This window comes from Vombatus ursinus, unplaced genomic scaffold (genome assembly GCF_900497805.2).
Source record: "Vombatus ursinus unplaced genomic scaffold, bare-nosed wombat genome assembly UNPS02000582.1, whole genome shotgun sequence".
Taxonomy (NCBI): domain Eukaryota; kingdom Metazoa; phylum Chordata; class Mammalia; order Diprotodontia; family Vombatidae; genus Vombatus; species Vombatus ursinus.
In genome coordinates, this window is record NW_020940360.1 from 35,910,616 (window position 1) to 35,935,685 (window position 25,070).

Genomic DNA, 25,070 nt, shown 5'->3' on the forward strand with positions numbered 1-25,070 from the left:
AGCTACTAAAATTTTATTACATAACTTCAACTGGCCCCTCACTATGGCAAGGCAATCTTTTTATACCTCCATAATTAACTCACTATCCCACTCATCAAAACTTTTCCAAACCTTTTCATTCTTCCTCAAACCTCCCATGACCTCCTCTCCTACCCTCTGAATTGAGAATGTTGCCTTATATTTTACTGAAAAAATTGGGTCCATGAGCTCTAGGTTTGCCCTCCCCCTTCCCTCCTCATCTCACATCACCTAGATGCCTTTTGCCATTATCCCCTTCTACACTTCTGTCTCACATGGAACCCTGTTCCCTGCCAAGTCAAACTCCTCTCCATGCACAAGCAATCTCATTCCATCCCATCGCCCCTAGCAGACTGCCTACTCTATCATCTCCACTTTCTCATTTATCTTCAAAATCTCTCTCCCTACTTACTGCCTCCCTACTTCCTACAAATATGCCCATGTCCCCCCATCCTCAAAAAACTCTCACTTGATCCATCCATCCTCAGTACCTTATTGTCCCATACCTCTCCTTCATTTTGTGGTTAAACTCCTTGAGAAGACCATCTGTATGATGTGTCTTAACTTCCTTTCCTCTCATTCTTTTCTCACTTTCTTTTCCTTCCACATTTTTTCTTCTGTACATGCTGGATGCCAATTTCATCATTCAATAGAAACTGCCTTCGCCAAAGTTACTATCTCGTAATTGACAAATCTAATGCCTTTTTCTCAATCCTCATCCTTCTTGATCTCTCTGGAGCCTTTGACGTTGTCAATCAGCCTCTTCTCCGTGATACTCTCTTCTCTCTAGGTATTCATGATACTACTTTCTCCAGGTTCTCCTCCTACTGACCTGGATATTTCTCAGTCTCCTATGCTGGATCTTCATCCAGATCATGCCTGCTAACCCATGGATTTCCTACAGGGCTGTCTCTGAGCTGACCCCTCTTCTGTTCTCTATACTATTTTACGTAGTGATCTTATCAGATCTAATCAGAATTTTGAATTCAGTTACCATCTCTATGCAGATGATTCTTAAATCTCCTTATTCAGCCCTAACCTCTCTGTTGACTTCAAGTCTCATATCTTCAGCTGCTTACTGGGTATTCCATAGACATCTTAAACTTAATATGTCCAAAACTGAATTCATCTTTTCTCCTCAAACTCTCCCCATTCCTAATTTCTGTACTTCTGTTAATGGTACCACCATCTTCCCAGTCATCCAGGCTTACCCCCATATCCAGTCTATTGCTAAAGCCTGTTGATTTTACCTTCAAAACATCTCTCATATATACTCCCTTTTCTCCTCTGATATTGCCACTACCCTAAGGCAAGCCATCATCACCTCATGCCTAGAGTATTGCAGTAGCCTTTTGATTGATCTACCTACCCCGAGTCTCTCCCCACTACAGTCCATCCTCTACTCAGCTATCAAAGTGATCTTCCTAAAGTGCAGGCCTGACCTTTCATTTTCAAAAAAACTCCAGTGGTTCCCTATCATATCATAATAAAAACTCCTCTATTTAACATTCAAAGCCCTTCATAACCTGACCCCCCTCCTACCTTTCCATTCTTCTTATACCTTATACCTTCCCTACCTCCATACTCTGATTCTGGCACAATGGTTAGAATTCCAGGCCTAGAGTCAGGAGGACCTGAGTTCAGATATGGCTTTAGACACCTACTAGCAGTGTAACCCTGGAGAAGTCACTTAACCTTTGTTTGCCTCAGTTTCCTCTTCTATAAAATAGGGGCAATCATAGCATCTACCTGCCAAGATTATTGTGAGGATCAAATAAGATAGTATGTTAAATCATTCAGCATGATACCTGGCACATAGTAGGAGCTACATAAATGGTACCTGTTATTATTATTATTATTATTATTATTATTATTATTATTATTATTACACAAAATACTCTAAATCCTGACTGAATATTTTTGACTGTGAACTGCTGGAGAGCAGGAATTGTTTTTTTGTCTTTCTTTGGATCCCAGTGCTTAGCACTGTGCCTGGTACATATTAAGTACTAATTAAGTGACTAATTTAAAAACCTTTAAAGCTATTAAGAAGTGAATATGGTTGCATAGTAGAAAAAATCAACAACACTAGGCTAGGAGTCAAATGACTTGATTTCTAGTCCAGGCTCTGCTACTTACTAGTTACATTACTTTGGACAAGTCACAATCACTTCAGGCCTGTTTCTTCATCTGTAAATTAGGAAATTAGGGAACAATCTATAAATCAATTAAATGATAATATTAGCTAACATTGATGTAGTACTTTAAGGTTTGCACAGCATTTTATAGACATTACCTAATTTGATAGACTCTAATGTTAATATTCAGATATAGTTAAAGGAAGGTTATAACTTATTCAAGATCTTAGTGCAGAGACAGGAAGATCATGCTTTACTTATGAGTCGCGGCTTTTGTTTTCTGAAATAAATTTGTGTTGATTCTCCAAAGTTCTGGTGGAAAATCTGCACATTTTAATATTAGTTACTCTTAAGGAAGTTTTAATAGCAAATTGACTCTAGAGCAGTCAGAGGAGTTTGAAATATTGAATATTGCACTGACAATAAGATACAACACTTGGGACTTTTTTTATTACCAAAAACAAAGGAAGAATTTATATGGGAAAAGGTTTTAGATAACATAAAATAGATAAAAGTGGCATAAACCAAAGATCTAAAAAAAAAAAAAAGCATTGATTTTTTAAAAAATCCAGTATGTTGTTTTGATAAGCAAAATTTGCTTATGAGTAAGAAAATATTTTAAGGCTTTTTCTATATTATTGTTCGTCTAGTTTATTTTAATTTAAATTCAGTCTATGGTCACCAATGCGGCATTTTCATACTTCCAAATGCTTCCCCCAAGTTGTCTCCTGTCTCTAATCTCCTTCCTATCCTCTCATAGTGTCTGGTTTCAAATCCCTCTACTCTTAGAATTTAGTTCCTCTAGACAATGAAGGAGAAGGAACATAAAGCGATGGAGAATAAAATATGCATCATATCCAACTCGCTGCTATCCAGACATCTGCCCATTCTTCTTTCCTTCCTTCCTTCTTTGCTCACCTTGGACTTCGAAGTGACGGGAGTGAAATTTTGCTGCTGTTATCTTCATCTGATCTAGTTGTTGCAAACTGATTTTATTTAAGGATCGGAGGTGATCTTCAAATTAATCTCTGATTCTAAGTGGGCTTTAATTTATCATTTTCTTCCCTGTATTTTATTTTAAAATTATGTCTATATACTGGTATTTGCTCAAAATGACAGAGCAGCTTTGAATTTTATTTACATATTTGACTTTCCCAAATTCAGAAATTCAGAAATAACAATGTTATAGGTGTTATTATGCCTATAGTAAATCTCTCTTTTTATAAGCAATCTATAATTTGTCTCACTATCTCACTATGTCTCATCTTTGTTAGTTCTGTTTAAAAATAGATTATCCCAAAATATCTTTTCTGATCACAAACTAATCCAATTCAACTCAACAATATGTATTCAGTGCCTAAATGTGCCAGGCTCTATGCTGAGATACATAAAGACAACAACCTAACAGTCTCTACTCTTTTGTAGTTTACATTCTAATAGGGGTGGGGGCCATAAGGAGACAAGATGTACACAGATAAGTAAAAGGAGAGTAATTCCAGGAAAAGGGGAAGAGCAACCAGTGGGAACTCTCATATCTTAACAGCGTGATGAGCGTATTTAGTAAAATTATGTATTATTAACTCAGCATCTAAACAGTTATATTAAAGAAATTTAAGTTAAGTTAAATTAAAGAAATAACTCGATTTTACATGGTAGTTTTGAGCTACCTTGGAAGTTTAAAGATACTGTTTTCTTTTTGTTGTTGTTGTTCACTCGTTTCAGTCACGTCTGACTCTTCGTGACCCCATTTGGAGTTTTCTGGCAAACATACTGGAATGGTTTGCCACTTCCTTCTGCAGCTCATTTTACAGATGAGGAAACTGAGGCAAACAGGGTTAAGTGACTTGTCTGAGATCACAAGCTCAGAAGTGTTTGAGGCCAAATTTGAACTCAGGAAGATGAACCTTCCTGATTCTAGACCTGGTTCTCTGTGTGCTATGGCGCCACTTAGCTGCCCCACTGTAATCAATTGTGAAAGGAGCACTTATCATGAGGCAGTTTCCCAAACATAAATGAGATCTCCCATGAAGACGTCGATCTTTTATGCATTTTTATGTTAGGTAAATGCTGTCAGTGACATTTTCTATAATTCCTTCATTCCACCCCCACCCCCTCCCCCACCCCAACCCCCCCAAAAAACAAACAAACCTGAAGAGTAATGAAGCACTGTGGACTTTCTTAGTTTTGATATTTGGGTTTCAAATGAAAAAAGTCTACAAACCCATGTGAGTTTCCAAGGCATTTATGTAGATCTTTGTAATTACTTTAAAAATCCTCTTTGCCCATATTTCATCTGTAGGTATTATTAAGGTTATTCACTGTGAAGGATTTAGAGGTCCTTACATTATTCTTGACAAAACGAATGTCCTGTAATTCCAACAGTCTGTCTGATATGGCCAAGTGCTCCTTTAGCTCTGTTTAGAGATCTTAAAAAAGAAAAAAATCTTAGGCAAGGACTCCACCAGGTTTTGTTTTTTTTTTTGTTTTTTTTTAAAAGCAGTATATAGTAAATAATTGGAAAAGGTTGATACAAATGTGCTATAAAACCTTTATGCCTGCACAGTACTTTTGGTTCAATTAAGAAAGTCTAACAAGTAAGATTAAAATTTCTTGGTAGTCAAATAAAATTTTAAGAGAAAGATATGTTGCAAAGATAATTAACATAATATTTGAATTGCAAAAACCCTCTTCAATTTAATGAATACATTCTTTTTCACTTAAGTGTCCTAGAATAACCAAGGGCTTTCCAACTAAATGAATTCTGTTTATTTAGAAAAGACTTAGCAGAGCCTAAAAATGTCCTTTACTAAAATCTATTGAAAAAGTTTATTGAGTTTCTAGGAACTAGAAGCATTGTTGTTCTACCTTTAACTTTGCTTGAGGGCTTGAAATGCTTAAACCCAGAACAGAACTGGATTAGATTGTTGTAACTCTGACTGACAGTGCTCTATTAAAAAGTACTGGATAGTTATTGCCAAATCTTAGCACATTTTATATCAATAAGGATTTTCTTTCTAAAAGTAAAACCTAAAGGTAGCATATTTGTGTAAATAGTCAAGTAGCCCTCTATGTAGTTGTTAAAATTTCTTTTTTATATAAATTTGGTGGTGTACAAAATTCATTTCAAAGATCTTAAATTTTAAAAAATTTTAAAAAATCTTTTGTCATCTCCTCGCAATCTCCACTATCCATGAGCAACCTCCATAGGATCAGTTTTAGCCACTGATCTTAAGTACCCAACTTAGATCTATAGCTACCCAGTAGGTAATGAAAATTATGAGTTACTGGCATATGGTTTGTCAAGTTCTTGCCAACATAAGACCTTAAAGGAATATAGAAAAGAAATGCCTAGTTCAGTTCTATGACATAACCTTACTTTTATGTCACTCCCCCAATAAAAATGTTAATGCATAGCCAAATTGAAGCCTCCAGTCCTTAATTAACCAGACAGCTCATGCAAATACTTTCTTCACTATAATGATGTTATGATGAATGTTTTTCTAAAGAGAATAAATTTGTTTCTTAATGGCCATATTTTATTTCCATAAGTAAATGTGGCATCTCCAGTCTGCCTTCATGTTTCCATTTTTTTTGTCTAAACAGAGGGGCTAAATAGGTACAAAAGATTACATTATGTTATAGTTTTTTTTAATTGAGACACATAATGCAATTTGCTTTCTCTGTATTCATGGAAAACTTTTTTTTATGGTTATGATTCCTGGAAATACTCCTCTGAATACTTGAGTCCTAGGCCTTTTTCATCCTTCCTTGCTCTCGTATACAATTGTCTTTTTTAAAGAGAAAAGCTTCTCTCTGAAAAAACTATACCAACTTTGATAGCCTCTCTTTGATTCGTCTGTTGTTCCTTTTGAAAGTAATCTTATTTTTTGTCTTCTGAAGCAGTGTAAAGATATGTGTTTATGACAGAGAAATGAGTAAGCTTTCCCCCTGAATCCTATATAGAATTCTTTTAAAAGAGGCAATTTCCTTACTTTGAAAAGCTGATTCATTAATGGCAAATGTCATATAAATCTGATAAAAAGACTATATTACTAATTCTTGCAGCTGATGTTTTTTCTTAAAATATAATCCTTATTATCCTTTTAATGAAGAAATTTACTTGAATGTAAACAAGAATATATGCCTTTTTCCTAGTAAATAAAATACATAAAATACTTACTATATGTTTTCCCTAAATGTGATCGCTGCTTTGGGTTATTGTTTTAGAGTTATTTTTACCATGTATCTGTTAGCCTAACTTCACCTATTGAATTTCAGTATAGATTTAAATCTAATTTAATTGACTGTCTTTGGGTAAGCTTTCTTTTCTGTTTCTTTTTTCTAAATTCTTATTAAAATTGAAATGAATTTTGTGTACCACAAGAATGGAAATCAATTTCACTTCCATTTCTTTTGTTCTCCTACCTATCAGCAGATTGCTTTATTTGCCAGGCTGAAAGAATTTTTTATTGTTAGTTTTAAATTTTTTTATTGTTATTAATGCTAAATAGGAAAGATAATGCCAATTTTTTCTTTCAGACCTATATAAAAATGGACTCCAGCGGGCTAACTTTGTGCCATTCATTGCTGTCTTGAAGGTAAGGAAAGTCACTGATTGAATACTTCATTGTTTGTGTCATATTAATAATAAGGAGATTTTGCAGTATTTAATTGATTTCAAATGCATAAATAGTTCAACTAAATTATTACTGTGACATAGCAAAAGACACAAGCAGAAATAAACTTTTTATATGGCATTTATCTAGATGTGTTAAAGGAAGAATTGTAGGATAAGGTATCTAACAGTTGTTATAAGTGAAACATTAATCCTTTTGTTATTTCTTAGTATTTAGGTTAACACACAATTTCTGTAGTACTTTTTAAAAGCTTTATGAATGTATTTTTGGGAAGACATGAAACTTCCATGCAGTTGACAGTCTATATTAGCATGTTTCGACATCTGCCAAAGATGCTACTTTAGAATGATTCTATTATAAAAAAAGATTCAAATATATTTAAATGAAGTTGCCACTGAGTTATTTTGAAATTATGCCAAAGTACCTTGTTGATAAAGTTACAGTAATCATTTAAATATTTATTGCATATAATTCAAAATGTTCTATACAGCATTGTGCTTTGGATTAATTTGAAGTGGTCTTCATATAGTCATTTCACATTCCTATGTATAAAACATACACACATATATGTATAATACATGTTTTTATGTCAAGTAGGAGTGCATATATATATATATACACAGATATATACACACATCTGTGTGTGTGTGTGTGTGTGTGTGTGTGTATGTGTGTGTGTGTGAGTCTAGTGTTTGAGAGAATGTTGTTTCTCATCTTCCTGAGAAAGATAAGAGAGAGGGGCTGGGCCATCACCAGTCATCTTGACCTATGTCTTGCCACGGGACTCAGATGACTCTGGAGGAGAGAGTGAGGCTGATGACTTTGCACAACGGTGCTTCACTTAAAATCAGTTCATGTGCATTTTGAGATATCACCCTTCTGATGTCATTGGTCCTCTTGTAGAACAAAGGATGAATAACAAACAAAATTCAATGAATGTTTATTGGTCATTTACTATATATATATACCAGACCCCTGTGCTAGGCGCTATATGGGATATAAACATGAATAAAGGTACAGTCCCTGCCCTCAAAATGTTTGAAATCCATAGAGTAGTTAAAAAATGGATACAAACATCTGTGATTCAAAGCAGTCTGTGATGAATACTGTAAGAAATAGATGGCCTGTAGCAAAATAGAATACTTGTGATTTTTAATTACATATTTTGGATCTGGCAGTTTAAGGTTTTCCATGAAATGTTTTTAATGCAATTGATGCTATTTTATGTAACATCAACAAGGCTAAGAAAGAATAAGCTTTTTAAAAAGTTGGACACTTTAGAAAATTCTCTTATTAAGAAAAAGCAATAAAATCATTAATTATCAGCTTTAAGGACAGTCATTTGATTTTCCCAAATTACATTTCATTGGAATTACTGATGAAATGGAGCAAATAGGAGTTTTCAGGCTCTACTGAGGAAAACAAATGTCTGTTTTCATGAACAATTTTAGGCCATAAGAATATTTTAATTTCTCTGGGGTATATATAGTTGTAGGAAAGAAATAATTTTCCAGGCAGTTTGTGTCACTGATGTGTTTTTCTTTCCTTTAGTCTCCTTAGCTCTTTACATTTTTACTCATCTCTTTTTTGAGAAAAGGAAGAGTTTTTGTGTGAACCATGACTCCAGCATAATATAGTACATATTTATACAAAAATATAAACATGCAAAGTAGGGGAAACATGCTAAAAATAGCACATGAAAATATACAAAATGTTCTCTCAATAAAGAGAGTTCAGAGTTTATCTGGCTAATTTGCAGCTGTGCATTCTGATTATGGAAAAGCAGAAGGTAATTTCTCCAAACTTCACTTTTACTAATAACTTCATATTTTATATTCTGATATTGGATAAGTTGGTGTGAAGTCAGCTCCATTTCACTTCTCCATCTGTTTGTTGCTGCTGCTATTAAATCCATAGTGAAATGATGCAAAAGTAGACAGGCAAAGAAAAGAAGAAACAAAAAACATTGATAATCTATAAACATACTGAACATCCCTTAAATAATTGGGAGTTGGCTGAAAGCCCCAGGAGACTAATCAGTCCAAAAGTCAAAAATGAATTTGTTCCTGCCCTCAGGTAGCTTACATTTTATAAACTGAGTATAAACTTCCTCACATCTAGGTTTTCTGTCAAACATTTAGTATCTGAGAAGGCCATAACAAGGCACAAAACTAGCCTGAGTGGCCAGTAATGATGGTTTTTATGGAACTGTTCTGATTAGGGTTATAAAGTCCTGGGTGTGATGAAATGTCAAACACTATAACCCAGTCTTCCTCACGTAGATCTTAGGGTTCAGAGATAGGAGATACTATAGAGATTTTCTAATTCAGTTTTACAGATAAGGGAACTGAGGCATATCGAAGTGAATTGGTTTGCCTAAGGTCACAGGAGGTTGTGAAGCTGGGATTCAAACCCACATCCTCTGACTCCAAATATAGTGTTCTTTCCAATACAGCAAGCTACTCTCCATGGTCTTGCTCTTTTGTCTTGGTACAGGACACTGTTTGGATGACATATACTGAAACGAAGTGTTACTGCAGGATATGGAAAGAATCCTTATCTGAGAATGAGAGGTTATAAGGAAGCAAAGTAGAAAATCTCTTGAAAAAGAGGAAAACTATGAATTTCATTATTTCCTTGATGTATACCTCTGTAATTCAAGTGTTTGGTTAGTTTTTTTAACCACTGTAGTAATTTGTGTTTATAGTTTGGAGTCTTAAGGTAGTTAATGAAAGTCTTTATAAACACTTAGCTAGTAAATATTATCGTACCCATATAATAGAGGAGAATAGAAGTGGGGAAATGTTGACTAATTGAACTGAAGACAGAGAGTCCATTTGTTTTCTGTTTTGGAGCCGGGATACATTTCATGTATGGTCTTAAATGTGTTGCTTCTACTTCTTAAGAACTATGTACTCCAGTTCATTACTTGTCTCCATCTCCTAGTCCTAAACATTGAGGTTTGTGGGAAGCAGTTCTGTAAATGCAATTACAGAATAATACAACCAGCACTTATTAACCATCTACTGTGCAGAGGAGTGTGTAATGTTGTAGGAAAGGTATACTGTCACTTCCCCTCTTGAGTTTATGGTCTAATTTAAGCACAGTTTGCCATATTATATAATATTATGCGATGAGTATCTTAGAGAGTTATGAAACAGAGTGCTGTGTGAGGACCAAACTGGAAGATCATTCCCAGCTAAGGCAATGAGAGAAGCCTTTATGAATGAGATGGTTTTTGAGTTGTGCTTTGCAGGTTGGATAGGACCTCACTAGAAGAAGAGAGGGAGAGAGGATATTCCAATCTTTGGTAACAATTTTAGCAAAGGCAGTTGAATATACACTGTGTTTTCAGGGGGACATCCAGTTTGGTTAGAGTATAAGTAATAGAATTGGAGAGAATTAATATGAGATAAGCATAGAAAGAGAAGTTGGCATCAGATTGTGGATGTCAGGCAAAGAAGTTTGAATTTCATTCATTGGATATAAGGAGCCCCAGAAGATATTTTAATTGAGGAGTGGCATGACGAGGTCTTCATACAGCAAAGATTACTCTCACCACAGTAAGAAGGATGGATTGGAGGAAGGGGGAGAAGAATAGGTATGGGTCTAGAATTAAATTTACTCATCTGTAAAAATAAGGGGATTAGACTAGGTGGCTTCTAGCACCCCTTCCAGCTCCGTATCTATGGTTTTATGAACTCAAAAGAGAGATAAGAATGGAGACCTAGACTTAGGAGTCATCTATGTAGAAAAGGCAGTTAAGCCTTGCTGAGAAGTGTAGACAGAAAAGAAAAGAGGGTCAAAGACAGGCCCTTTGGGAGAACTTACATTAGGGACCGTCAGAACCATCATTAGGATAAATAGCTGAGCTTTGTCCAAAATTTAAAGAGTATAAAGATTTAACCCATGTTCTCCTTCAGCAACTTAGAAACTACTGAGTTTAGCACCTAGTTAACAAGAATAATACACTAAAATGAAACACTACTCAGTGGGACACACTGTGAGCCACTGTACTAATACTTCCCCTTGTTTAGTTGAATTTGTCTTAATTACTTCTTGTATTATTTTCACATCATGAATTACAAAGCGGATTTTATGAATAACTGTGCTGTTTGGCATAACTGCCAAAATTTCTCATTATAATTATAGCATTTATGGAAAGTTGCAAACCGCTATACATATAGTATGTCATTTGATCCTCCTAGCAACCCATTGAGTTTGGTACTATCATTACCCTCATTTTACAGATGATAAAACTGAGGTTGAGAGAGATTCAGTGATTAGCCTAGGGTCACACAGCTAGGGAGTGTCTGAAGTGGGACTTGAATTCAGGTCTTCCTGACCCTTCATCCAGTCCTATGCCACCTAGCTGAGCACTTCTAGGGAAGGTGATGAACAGAAAGAGCATGAGCAATTAGAAAGGTAGGAGGATAACTGGGAGATTTATTGTTGTTGTTTGTCCTTCCTTCATTAAGAGGACCGTGACGTCAGGAAGGTGATGCCATGACATGCAAGTGAATTGTATCTAAATGAGGGACGGCTGTGCAAAGTCACCAGCCTCACTTTCTCCTCCAGAGCCATCTGGGTCCAGTGGCCAGATATAGATCAGGATGAGTGGAGATAGCCCTCAACTAGGAGAGTGTGGTGTTGGCCAAAGTCAGGGGGTGGGGAGGTGGAGGGTAGTCAAGCATGACAAAATCTACAAAAAGAAAAGAAACAATGAAGACTGAAGATTGGCCCTCAGGTTTGGCAATTAGGAAGTCAACAATGACCTTTGATAGAGAAGTTTCTTTAGATTGATGGGGGGCGGGGATAGCAGAAGCAAAGTAGTAAAGGATTAGAGAGAAGAGTACATAGTGAAAAGTGCAGGTATAGGGCATAGACAATCTATTTATAATGAATACTTTTTTAAATGTATTTATTTGACTAATATTTATTCAGTGTTTTTGTCTCAATATTTTTCAGAGCTATATGTCTATAGTTTTCTTCTTCTTTCATCTATAGTTTTCTTTCTCTCTTTTTTCTCCCTGGTTGCATATCACTAAGCTGTTGGTCTTATAAAAGGAGTTTGGTAAAATGGTATCTCTTTTTGCAAACAATTGTTATAATATTAAAACTAATTGTTCTTTAAATGTTTGATAGAATTCACTTGCAAGCTTATTTGGGCCTGGCTTTTTCCCTCTCCTTCACAATTCATGTATGGCTTGTTAGCTTTCTTTTTCAGAGATGAAGTTGTTTAAATTTTTTATTTCTTGTTCTGTTAATTAGGGTATTCTATATTTTAATGAATATTCATCTATTTCATTTAAATTTTTTGGTTTTTTGGCATACAATTGAATAAGAAAGTTTCTAACAATGTTCTTTATTTCCTCTTCATCTATTACAAATTCTCCTTTTTTCATTTTTTATTTTGGTAATTTGGCTTTCCCCTCTCTAGCTAATGATTTTTCTTTCTATTTTATTTTACTTTTCTTTTTTTCAAAAATGAGGTCCTTATTTTACTTATTAACTCAATAGATTTTCGTTTTCAATTTTGTTCACCTTTAAATTTTTCAGAACTTCTATTTTCCATTTGTGGTTTTTAAATTTTTTTTTTTTTTTGAAGTTGCACGCTCATCTCACTGATCTCTTTTTTCTCTCTTTTATTGATTGAAGTGTTTAGAGACATACATATTCCCCTAAGGACTACTTTGGCCACATCCAAAAAGTTCTGGTATATTGTTTCATTATGACAATTTTCTCTGATAACACTATTTATAATTTTTACTATTTGTTCTTTGACTCACACTTTTTTTAGTATTACATTATCTGGTCAATCAATAAGCATTTATTAAATGCTTATTGTGTTCCCAGCATTGTGCTAAGTGCTGGAGATACAAAGATAAAGTAAAAAATAGTCCCTACCCTCAAGAAGTTTACATTCTAATGGGCGGAGGCAGCGTATATGTGTATGTATGCATACACACATACATGAATGTGTATATATATATATATATAATATAATATATACACATATCTATACTGCTGTTACTGCTACATTCTGCTACTTCTACTATACAACATACTGATGAAGCAAATACAAAGTTACTTTAGAGAAGAAGGCATTAGCAGGGAAAGTCCTACAGAAGGTAATATTTTGCTTAGACTTGAAGAAGGCCAAGGATTCTAAGAGACATTGGAGAGAGCCAATGCAAAAGCATTGAAATAGGGGATAGAGTGCCCTGTGTGAGGAACAGTAAGTAGGCCAGTGAGAGTAGCACGTGGAAGGGAGTAAGGTTGTGCAAGAAGTCACCATTTAAGTCTGTGTCTTTTTTTCTTTTTCTTTTTTCTTTTTTTTGACTAGGCAGTAGGGTTAAGTGATTTGCCCACAGTCACACAGCTAGCAAATGTTATGTGTCTGAGGCCTGACTCAAACTCAGCAGCTCCTGACTCCAGGGCCAGTGCTCTATCCACTGCACCACCTAGCTGCTTTCTTGTCTTTTTTTTCAAATTCCTCTTATTGATTATTAATTTGGTATACTGGTTAGTAAATATTTCATTTAATACAAACAATCTACATTTGTTTATAAGTTTCTTATGTACTAGCACATGATCTATTTTTTAAAGGTGCCATGTAAAACTAAGAAATATGTTGACTCTCATTCAGTAATTGTGAGAGATTTATCCTCTATTAACATTTAAAAACTTCTGTTCAGGTCCTTACCTTCCTTCTTGTTTATATTTTTTGTTAGACTAGTCTAGGTCTGAAAGGGACACTTTGAAGTCCCTAACAGTTGTTACTTTACTGCCTATCTTGTTTCTGTAGTTTGGTTAATTTTCCCCTTAAATATTTAGATGTTTTGCCATTTGATGCATATGTATTTAGTAATAACAATAAAAATAATTGATGCAATTTCATTATCTACAGTGCGCTTAAGCATAATGTAGTTTCCTTATTCATCTCTTTTAACCATATTCATTTTAGACTTTAATTATCTGAGATCACACCTGCTTTTTTTTATTTACCTGAAATATAACCCATCATTTAACTGTATGAATTTGTTTTAAATGTTTTTCTTATAAACACCCTATTGTACTCTGCTTTCTAATCCATTCTTGTCACTGTCTCCCCCTTTTTTTTTAATTTCCCGCATTCAAACTCCCTTACCTTGCCACCATTGCCATTTATGGGTCATCTTCCCCATTATAATGTAATCCCTGTGAGTACAGAAACTGTCTCAATTTTGTATTTCTGTCTCCCTTGCCTAGTATAGTGCCCTGCACATGGAAAGTGTTTTGTCATTCATTCATTCATCGTGGGTCAGTTCATCCCAGTCATATTGAGAGAGTTATCATTATTGGGTATGTTTTTCCTTCTGTCATGCCCTGCTGTGGTATGTCTTCCCTTTGTTTCTTGTATGCTCTTTACAAAGAAAAAAAAAAGATGGGTAAAGAAAGGGAATGACATCAACACTAGTAATCCCTCATTGGAGTGGTCCGGTTGATTCTTCACCCAGCCCAGACCCAGATCCCTAGGTCTCACCCTTTGCTTCTATTCCTTTACTCACCTGCCTTTATAATCAGCCTTCTATGTTTGGTTTGTTTTGCTTGTGACTCTTCCATTTTCAACTCTATCCTGTCTCCTGAACCTCCCTCTTTCCTTTCCTTCTCTTCACCTAGTTCCCTGGTTTTTGTTTGTTTGGACTGGACCTGTAATGTCATTGGCTTAGGGAACTCTCAGTGAGGAAAACTCCTTCTGCCAATGCAGATCGAGTCCTGCTGTGCAACTTATAAAGAGTTGCTGAGGGTACTAAAAGGCACAGATGTTGGAGAAGGAATATCATTCATATTGTATTATTATATATGGCACAGGATGTCAGAGTTGGGAGGGACCTTTGACACTTTAAATTGGAACGCTGCTGCATTGGGAGGTAGAGGACATAGGTTTCAATCTTGTTCTGCTACTTCCTATTTGTGTTACCTGGGCCAGATCACTTTATTTCTCAGGGCCTTATTTCTTCATTTGTAAAAATTAAAAGGATTTGACTAGGTCAAGGGTTTTTAACCTGGCATCTGTGACCTTTATTTTTTTTTAATATTTTGGTAACTGTTTTACTAGAAATGGTTTCTTTATAATTATATGTATTTTGTGTTTTTAAAACTTATTCTAGGGGCAGTGAGGTGGCACAGTGGATAGAGGTCGGGCTTTGGAGTCAGGAGGACCTGAGTTCAAATCTGGCCTCAGATACTTGACACTTACTAGCTGTGTGACCCTGGGCAAGTCACTTAACCCCAATTGCCTAAAAAAAAAAATTCTGAGAAGAGTTTCATCACACAAAAAAGATTAAAAACCTTGGGCTAGTTGTTCTCTAAGGTCCCTTCCTGCCTAAATGTATTATGCTTTTAATAAGAATCTGCTCTACTATGTATCTGACTGGAGGCCCTTTAGCATTCTATTCGAAGACCTCTAGTCGGAGGAGGGGGAACACTGCCTCTTGAGACAGCCCATTTGGATAGCCAAACCTTTTTGAAAAGGCTACATAGTCTATATTTGATCCTAGAGAAAATAAGAAGCATTAAAGTTTATCAGGTAGAGAAGTGACATGGTTAGACCCTTGGAACATCACTTTGGCAGTTGTATGGAGGGTAGACTGGAAGGCAAGGAGAACAATTAGGAGACTATTGCAGTAGCTCAGATGAGGTGATAAGGGCCTGTTGAGGGTGCTGGTCATGTGAATAGAGAGAAGGAACAGATGTAAAAGGCTTTTGACAAATGATTGGATATGTAGGGCAGAGAGAGGAAGAGAGCTGAGGATCACCAGGTTGACTGAAAAAGTGGTAGCATCCTTGATAGAAATAAGGAATTTTGGAAGAGGGATATTTCTTTTTTTTGGGGGAGGGTTGGGGTGGGGAGTAGAGAGGTAATGAGTTCATTTTAGATATATCGAAATGTCTATGGGACATCTGGTTAAAAATGTTCAACAGTCAGGGATGCTGAACTAGAACTCTGAAGAAATAGTAGGCTAGAAATGTAGATCTGGGAGATATATGCATTGAGATGATAATTAAAATTATGTGAGCTGATGAGGACAGGAAGTAGGACAATGGAGAAATGAAGAGGGGAGAAAGAGAGAGGAAAGGAGGAGAGACAAGAGACAGGGGAAAGGAGGAGAGAGAAGAGAAGAATAGAGGAGGAGAGAGAAGGAGAGAGAAAGAGGAAAGGGAGACAGAAAGAGACAGGAGAGAGAAACAGAAAGAGAGAGCCCAAGACGCAACCTAGGGGGTGTGCCTACAGTGAAAGAGTATGATGTGGTGCATCATCAATTCAAAGAAATTTAAGAAGGAAAGGATGGATAGTTTGGGTTTGGGGGAGGAATGAGACAATGATAATAATAGCTCATATTAACATAGTGCTAGTACCGGAAGTAGGGCAATCTTTATTATTTCCATTTTATAGATGAAGGAACTGAGGCACAGAAATGAGTACAGTTTTAAACTTGTTGAATATGAAATGAAAACAGAACTTCAGAATATCTAAGTGACACTGTCCAGTAAACTCGTTGAAAATGTGTGTCTATAGCTTAGGAGAGATGTTGTATGGAGATAAAGATCTGGGAAACATACATACAAAAGGTGATGGGTGAAGCCCTAGAAATGGATAAGTTCAGCAATAGAGAGTGTGTTGAAGAAAGAGAAATGGGCCAAGAAAAAGAACCTTGAAGAATGATAACAATCCTAAAAACTTACAATTAGGTAATGGTTTACTTCAGGATTTCTTCAGGTTCAACTTGAACTTGAGAAGGAGGATGGAAGGAAGCAGTTTGAGTGCTATGTGGTAAGTATCATCTTGGAGTATTACTGAGCTATGATAGCTTCTGCCTTACCTCAAAGTCCACCTTGTATGGAAGGCCTTTCCCTGGCCCTACAGCTGCTGGGCCCTACCTTCTAAGGTTGTGGTCCATCTACTCTGTATGTATCTCTTATGGACCTATTTATGTATACATTGTCTCCTCAGTTAGGATGTAATAAGCTTCTTGAGGGCAGAGACTGGTTTTGTTCTTCCTTTGCCTCCCTGGCCAATGTTTGGTCCAAAGCATTTAATAAATGTTTGTTGGCTGATTAAGTTTACAAATGCTATCCTCATAAATATTATTAACCCCATTTTACAGATAGGGAAAGGGGGTTCAAAGAGATGAGTGATTTGCCCACAGTCACAAAATTAATAAGTAGCAGAGTCATGACATAAACACAGATCACCCGACAAAGGGTCCAGTGTTCTTTCCAAGACACCGTACTGCATGAAGGAAATGAAAGAGCCATTGTAAGAGCCAGAGCGTTAGAAGAACCAGCAGAGTGTGACCTATCTCATCATTGTCACTTCTGTTCAGTCCTTAATCTTTCTCCTGTCAACTTTTGACCCAAATATAAAACTATCTGTCCTACTGATCCCCCTTCGCAGGCTTCCACCTGAATAGAAAGAAAGAAACAAACATAAATCCCATTGGTCATATCTGATTAGATTGTTATCTGTTGGTAACAATCTCACGTTGTATGGAATGAAAGCGCTACTTTCATTCAGCAAGCATTTATTAGGCAAATAGGATGTCCCTGACACTGTGCTAGAGAGACAAAGATAAAAACAAAACAGGCCCTGTCTTCAGGGAGATTTTATTCTCCTTGGGGGTAACATGTATGCAGATAATTAAATATAAGATACATACAAAGTAAATGAAAAGTTGTTTTGGAAAAGAGAAAGGGAATTAGCAACAGAGAGATCAATCAGCATAGACTTCAGGTAGGACATGATGCTTGAACTGAGCCTTGAAGGAAGCTAGAGGTTATTTGAGGAAAAGGTGAGGACAGAATTCATTTGAGGTTTTGGCAAAGGCCTGTGCAAAGGTTTGGAGATGGGATATAGAATGCCTTGTGTGAGGGATAACAATTTGAGTCAGTTTGGTTGGAACATAAAAGTATGTGATAGGGAGCAGTGTGCAGTAAGCCTGACAAGTTAGGTTAGAGCCAGATTGTGAAGAGCTTCAGTTGCTGACCTGAGGAGTTTGTATTTTATACCAGGGGGTACTCATCAACTGGGGAATGGCTGAACAAGTTATGTATGTGAAGGTGATGGAATACTATTATGCTGTTAGAAATGAGGAAGGAAGGGTTTCAGAGAAACCTGGGTAGACTTGTATGAACTGATGCAAAATAAAGGGTTCAGAAACAGGAGAACAATTTATTCAGTAACACCAATAATGTAAAAATAAACAACTCTAAAAGACTTAAGAACTCTGATCAACCCAATGATCATCCACAATTCCAAAGGACTCATGATGTTACCAACATCCAGTCAGAGAAGTGATGAACTTAATGCAGATAGAAGCCTCTTTCTTTCCTTCTTTCCTTCCTTCCTTCCTTCCTTTCTTCCTGCCTGCCTGCCTTGCTCCTTCCCTCTTTCCCTCCCTCCTTTCTTTCTTTCTTGTCTTCCTTCCTTTTCTTTCTTTCTTGACATAGTTAATACAGGAATTTGTTTTGCCTGACTATAGATACTTGTAATGGATTTTGTTTTTCTTGCCTTCTCAATTGGTAGAAGAGGGGAAGGTGGGAGGGACAGAATTTGAAATTGAAATGAAATTGAACTTTAAAAAGAAGCAATTTCAGAGGTCCAGACAAAAAGGGATGAGGGCCTGAATTAGAGAGGTTGTGGTATAAATTGAAAAAGGGGGACTGATTGTTGTAAAGAGTGTTCCGGAGGCAGAACCAACAAGACTCTTCGTGTTGTTGGAAAAGCAGAACAATGTATTAGAGAGATGGACTTGTCCTCAGCAGACCTAGGTTAGAATCCTTACTCTTACAGGATATCCTGCCCTCACAGACACTATTAAGGACATTTGTAAAGTTTAGCTAAATCGAGTCTGCACTCCAGTAGCTTATGATGGAGAATGGCAATGCCTGCAAATATACAAAAAAGCACACAGACAAATATACAGCTTCCTAAACAGGGTACATACATCAATGAAATATTTTTGTAGAAGCAGTTAATTTTTTTTTTTAATAATGGAAATCATATATCAGGACAGTTTATGTGGGAAGGTCATGAAGGTGGGATTTCAAGAGCCGTTTCACTGATAGAAGAGAGGAAGCTTAGTAAGTTATAAAGGAGAAAATGATCCAGGTATAAATATAAAAGGCTTCAGTACCTTTAGAAATACATCAATCTAATTATGATTAGCTGCCTTTGGAAAGGTGCTTTCATTTTCATTCATTTTTAAAACATGAAAATACTTTAAAAGTGCTTCCACAGTATAAGCATCATTGAACAGAATCTGATTGCATTGTAAACATTAATTAGAATTTCCATAGTTGAAAGAAGGGGCCAAATGACATTTTTACAAAAAAGAGTGGATTTTTTTTTCTTGTGTTAATTTCAGCTGGACTCCTTGGTATTATTGCCATTCTTTTGTGATTGGATTGATCTGGTATACATTGTTTCAACCATTCATCTTATTTCTACAATCTCAGATAGTCCAGATAGGTCCTATTTTAAACTGGAATGAAGATCTGTTTAAACCACAAAAGTTCATCTTTTTCTAATGTATTGGTTTGCATTGTGAATTCAGAAGCCCTTTAAATCCCAAATAGAGAGAACGACCCACTTTCCACTTAGATAAGGCATTCAATTTGATTCATTCTATTAAAAATTTTGATAGTTACACTGGTACTTATATTCTTCTTAGGCTTTTTTTTTTTTTAAGGAAAACCTCTCAACCTAAATTTCGTTTTTGTTTTCAATGAGACTTTTTAAATCTGTAGATATACAACTTTATAGGGTAGGGAATATGAAACATAGTTTTTTGTGGAGAATTTTTTGCCTCTTGGAATATGTGCACTAATGTATATATAATGTCTTTATATACATTTTAGATTTTTTGTTATGTCCATGTACTTAAATACTACAAAATATGTTGTCTGTTCCAAGTTTTTTACACAGAATATATATTCTCAAACTCAATATTTATTTTAGCAATTTAATGGGTTGGTTGATTATAGATCATTGATGTTATTGCTATAAAATAATGTCGAAAATAGCTAATCTCACATTCTCAGATGTTAATTTTTTTACATTAATTTGAATTGGTTGAACGAATTAGAGAAAATAAGACTAGCATTTATTATTGCAAATTTTATTTCTTTTCTTGGAAGAAAAAAATCTAGCGTAGTCCTATTTTTAAAGAGTTTTTGATTAGAAAACATCCTGACTTGATTTAGTGTTTTTTCTCTTTTTTCTGTCTGGTTTTCTAATTTTCATGTAATGGCTTTATTTCTTCTGAGTGACCTGTACTGTTTCTATTCAAATGTTTGTTGGTGATAGTTTTCTAAGGAGACTTTTAAAAGGAATCTTAACTGCTTGAACATAAACTTGATGAGAATGGTACCCTGGAATAACCTACAGTTAGAGACTACAGAAAAACTGCCTCTAGTCCTCAGTTGAAATGTTTGATTGTTCAGCCTTTGTCCAGCCACCTGCATTAGCATTTGTTGACTTGCTAAGCTGATATTTGCCATTTTCTCTCCAAGATTTTCATTTCACTGGTGAAATTGATTTGTCGGTTTGTTCATTATAACCCTAAGATAGCACCAAAGCTTTCATGATGCTAGATAATCAAAACCAGTGTTTGAGGCCATTGTCAGTCTCTCTGACCTCCGGGGAGCTCACTGTCACCTGAGTCAGCTGCTGGGATTAACCCTTTGCACATGTGATGTCTTCACCTATAAGATGCATTTTCATGAAAAGAAATTAAAAATTAAATTAAAGTACCAGAGCAAACTGCAAAATCAAAAGGGGTTGTTGTTTTGGGGAAGTAGTGTTTCAATACATGAAAAATAATTATTTGACTTACTGACAGTTATAAACAATTTTGGTCAAACAGGTTAATGTGATTTGTAAAAGATAATATAGACAAGCTAAGTAATTTGCTGTATAGTCGTAAGATTATTAGTAATTGTTTACAATATGTGAAGCATTTTAAAATGATTTTTGTACTGGTTCTTTGAACTTAATCTAGTAGTAGCACATGATATATTTATCTTAGAAAAATAACTTTTACTTATTGTAATATATTCCTCATACATCTGCCCATGTAAAACAAGATGTATGTGAAAATGGATAGATCTTGTATGATTCAAAGCCTACCAAGTTAATACTTATTTTGGATAAGAGGGTATGTTTATAATCTTTTTATTATATATATATATATATTATATAAAATAGCTAACCTTTTAGCAAGCCCCCCCATTACTATGAAATATTTTGAAATCATATATAATTTGTTTAATGCAGTATCACAGACCATTTTGCTTGGTGTGTGTTACTTGGGGGCTCAAGTTTCTTCCCTTTTAGTTCATAAATAATTCTTTTCAGTTAAGTTACAGGGAATCACTTCTTGGATTACAAAAACGATTTAATGGAAGTATATTGAGGATATGTAGGAGTTGGTTCTTTGGATAGCAGGATAAATTAGTTTAATTACACGTGGCAGTTTTCGTTCCTTGTGATGTAATGTGAAATAAGGTCCTCTCTTTCCCCTCCCTGAAAGCTCAAGCCAATTAATAAAGCTTTTAAGCTCTTTGTCACAGGCCACCATGGAGGTCTGCAGAGAAGAACTTTAATCCAATAAACATTTCATTTAGATCATGAAAAGAAAGCATGAGGAGAAGCTCCTGTAAGAGAGGGTGTTACCAGTGATTCTAACCATGAAGAGTTGTGAGGAATTTGCCAAATTAACCAAGAAGTCTTCATATTTAACACATAAATGTGTCAAAACTAATAGAATGATTATTTCATTTGCTCGAACTCTATATTGTGAAAATTCTAAAAAGCCACAACTGTTTTCTTCAAAGACTTTACTGTTGGGCTGGGTGGACAGGGCAAAGGGAGGTTGTGAGAAACCCAGATAGCGAATAGCACTGGCCGAAGTTGGTCAAAAAAGGGAATAGATAATTAGGCGTAATTAGCGCGTATGAATTGTTGTCTCTCTGCCCTTAGCTTGAATAAATTTTGAAGAAAAAACCCTAGTGGCAAAAATGCTTTGAAGTAGGAAGAGTCATTGTGTCTTGGCAGCATAAAGGCAGTGTTTTATGCTTCTTACATAATGGTCGTGATACAGAAAGAGTGAATGGACTCTGCACCCCCCAGTCTGCTTTACAGCAAGGACTTTGGGAGTCTCTTGAAACAAAATGCATCAGAAGTTTTCAGTTGTTGGTAATGAGGTAGTGGACCTCATCTAAGAGTAAGCCATCTTTAGCCTTTGTTTAAATCTTAATCACATTTTTTTTTAAAATTCTGGGAAGTCTGTTTTCTTAAATCAACACTTCTTTCCCCTTCCCTGCTTTCACCTCGATTAAGAGCATAAAATAACATCCAGGAAAGTAACAGAAATGGTTGATTTAAATACAAAGCTGTTCATGTGTGAGATTTGTATATTTGTATGTTTTAATGCAGTACGGAAATGTTGCTTACTATGTTCATTTGCATTTAAGTATAAACCTCTTTGATCTCTGTTGAAAACATTTTTGTTCTTTAAAAATAATGTAAGAGCAATAAAATATGTTGGAAACATTGATCAATTTTCCCTTGGCTAGAACTTTTTAAAGATTAGATGAAATAAGATATTAAGATATTAAGGACATAGTATGAAAAAGTTTTGGTCTACTTAGCTATATCTAAGGAATAAAAGCTTAGTAATAGTACACGATGGAATCACTTTCTAGACTTTAGCAGTTTTATTTCCATTTAATTCTATTCTATTAAGCATTTATTGAATACCTACTATGTGCAAGAAACTGTCAAGAAAGAAGATAGAGAATTGTGCATCTTGCTAATCCAGCCACCACCACCCCAGATCATTTTTTTTTGCCCTCTTTTGAGGTGAAAAAGGTTGTTGTTGAGAAAGCATGGTTTTTGTTATTTATTTTTCTGAAGTATAAAACAGCATCAGTTGAGCTATAGTATCTGTTATACTATATAGTTAAATCCTCTTCATGTTATAGTATCTGAAATATTAAAATAATTTTATAGAAAAAGTGGAATTCAGAATTTCAAGGCTCTAAGAGAAGTGATGTGTCATCATTAACAGTTGCCACATTATACTCAACAGCAGCATCATATATCCAAGTTTTATTTGATAGAAGATTTGAAAAGTTTTCCATTAGATATCTGGAAATTATATTTCAAATCCTTCTTCTAGTTCTTAAGTGTTTAGATTTTTCTGCTGCTTTTAATGTATTTTAATCATTAGACTATGTGCATTTGTTGTGAGTGACATATTTCTTAATGAGTAATATATTAATCTATTTTTTATGGAGCATGGCTTCAGCATACTTTTTGTTGTGATGGTTTAGGTGGGGGAGGGGGTGTTTTGTGCCTTTTTTATTATTAAAGTTAAAACAGTCAACTATTTCTTTTAAGCCACTGTGCTCTGAAGTGGTTTTGGTTAGTTAACCCATTTTGCATATTTTGCCATTAGGCAGAATAAAGTAGCCTTTTGTATTTGAAGTTCATTTGAACTCTGAAAGGCAACACCTGAACATCTCACAAGACTGAATAATTATGGCTGATTGTGTTTTTCAGGTATAGGTCACAGGAAATTCATTTGGGGTAAAGTATGTACAAAGCTAAGAAATATGCAGATTTTCTGTTGTAGGATTGTGTAAAAATTATTTACAGTTAATACTTGCATAAAGGTTAGAAAGGTTGATGAAGTGATATTTAGTTTTGCTTTACTATTCACTGCATGTCAGAATGTAATTATGACTGATTCATGAAACTGTCTTAGAAACGAACCATCTTTATTAAAATGCTGATCAAGATAAGAGCTGACAGTAATAAAGAATAGAACATTTTAGTCTTGTTGCTTTTGAATGATTGCTAATTACCCCAGAGGTCATGTATAGTGCTTGGTAGGATTCATTGACATTATTTCTTTTAAGTCTGCTGTTTCAACAACATCTGAGCATAAAGACACAAACTGTGTGCATGTTGAACAATAGTTTGGCCAAGTTTTTTAGACTGCAAAATATCTAAGAAATTCTTTTTCTGGTCATAGTAGATTCAGTTGTTTTCATTTGCATTGTAATGTATCAGGAGTACGTGGTTCAATTTACCTTAAATATTCATTTACTATAAATCTTGCATTTAAGAACATAGATGGAAGCCACTTACGGTTTGCCTTTTATCCAAGTTGTACACAGTGGGATTATTTACATGCTTTCTCTTTTTATTAAAAAAAAAAAGGCATACATAAACACACACATGTATAATTAATATAAAATACTGTGTATATCTATGTGCTTAAGTTCAAACCTATGAAAAAGAGATCTTCATTTACTATAAAGATGCTCATGAAGTTTATAATAACAATTCACCTAACTTGAACTTTAATTCTCATTTTGGCAATCCTTGTGTTCTATAATTTGCCTTCCCAAATACTTGGAAGTTTTATTATATTCCCTAGCTAATAATAACAGCAGAGTAATGTTAAGATTTGCATTTTTAAGATGCAATCAATTTATTAACTGTATTATATTATAACTTAGAGTATAACAAAGAGTTTTGTGGTTCTCCTAAGGAGGCTCACAAACTTCAAGACCTGGTTACTTCCATTTTATTTACTTTGTGATTTTATTGATGTGGGTGTGCTCCTTTCAGTGTTGCAGATCACACAACTCATCTATGCCTGCCTATTCTAGGAGACTCTTGACCTCCTCCCGTAATCTTCCACCCTGAGTCCATTTAGTCTGCTGGGGGCTGACTTCACAAAAATCATTTAGTTCATAGGCTGAATAAATCACTATAGATTTGCAATGAAAAATATTAGAAAATACTATTGCATTGATGGTAATGAAACAAAGCAAAAAACAATATTGAATGTAAAAGTTTATCTTGAGTGATGGTACATGAGGAAGAACAGATTTAATTAGAGAAAGATAAGATAGATTAAGATTTTTGTGGAACCTCTGAAAGAGACTGTTTGACACTTTTATGGGCTTTGGAGATTGATGTCCTGGTTCTTTATGTCTAATTTCACTTCAAACATCATAGCCTTCTTTTTCTTGATATGCATATTTTAGTTTTGCTATTCATACTCAATGGCTATGATTAGAATCCTGGGGGGACTCACAAATGAAAAAAAAAAGAGGGTAGGGGTAGCCAGAATTTTTGTGGAACTAACTGTAATAATGAAGGAGAGTTATATTCTTTTGCGAGATTGTCTAAAATAAAATTAATTGAATCATGAGT

At 35.1% G+C, this 25,070-nt stretch overlaps 1 protein-coding gene across 2 annotated transcripts in view; it reads left to right on the forward strand.

Annotated features, from left to right (window-relative positions):
- AFG1L (AFG1 like ATPase) overlaps positions 1–25,070 on the forward strand; it is a 176,142-nt gene that overhangs the window by 90,570 nt on the left and 60,502 nt on the right. For both annotated transcript variants that reach the window (XM_027856006.1, XM_027855997.1), the window contains exon 7: positions 6,696–6,754. In XM_027856006.1, the coding sequence (XP_027711807.1) occupies positions 6,696–6,754 (59 nt within the window). The remainder of the gene's footprint in view (positions 1–6,695; positions 6,755–25,070) is intronic.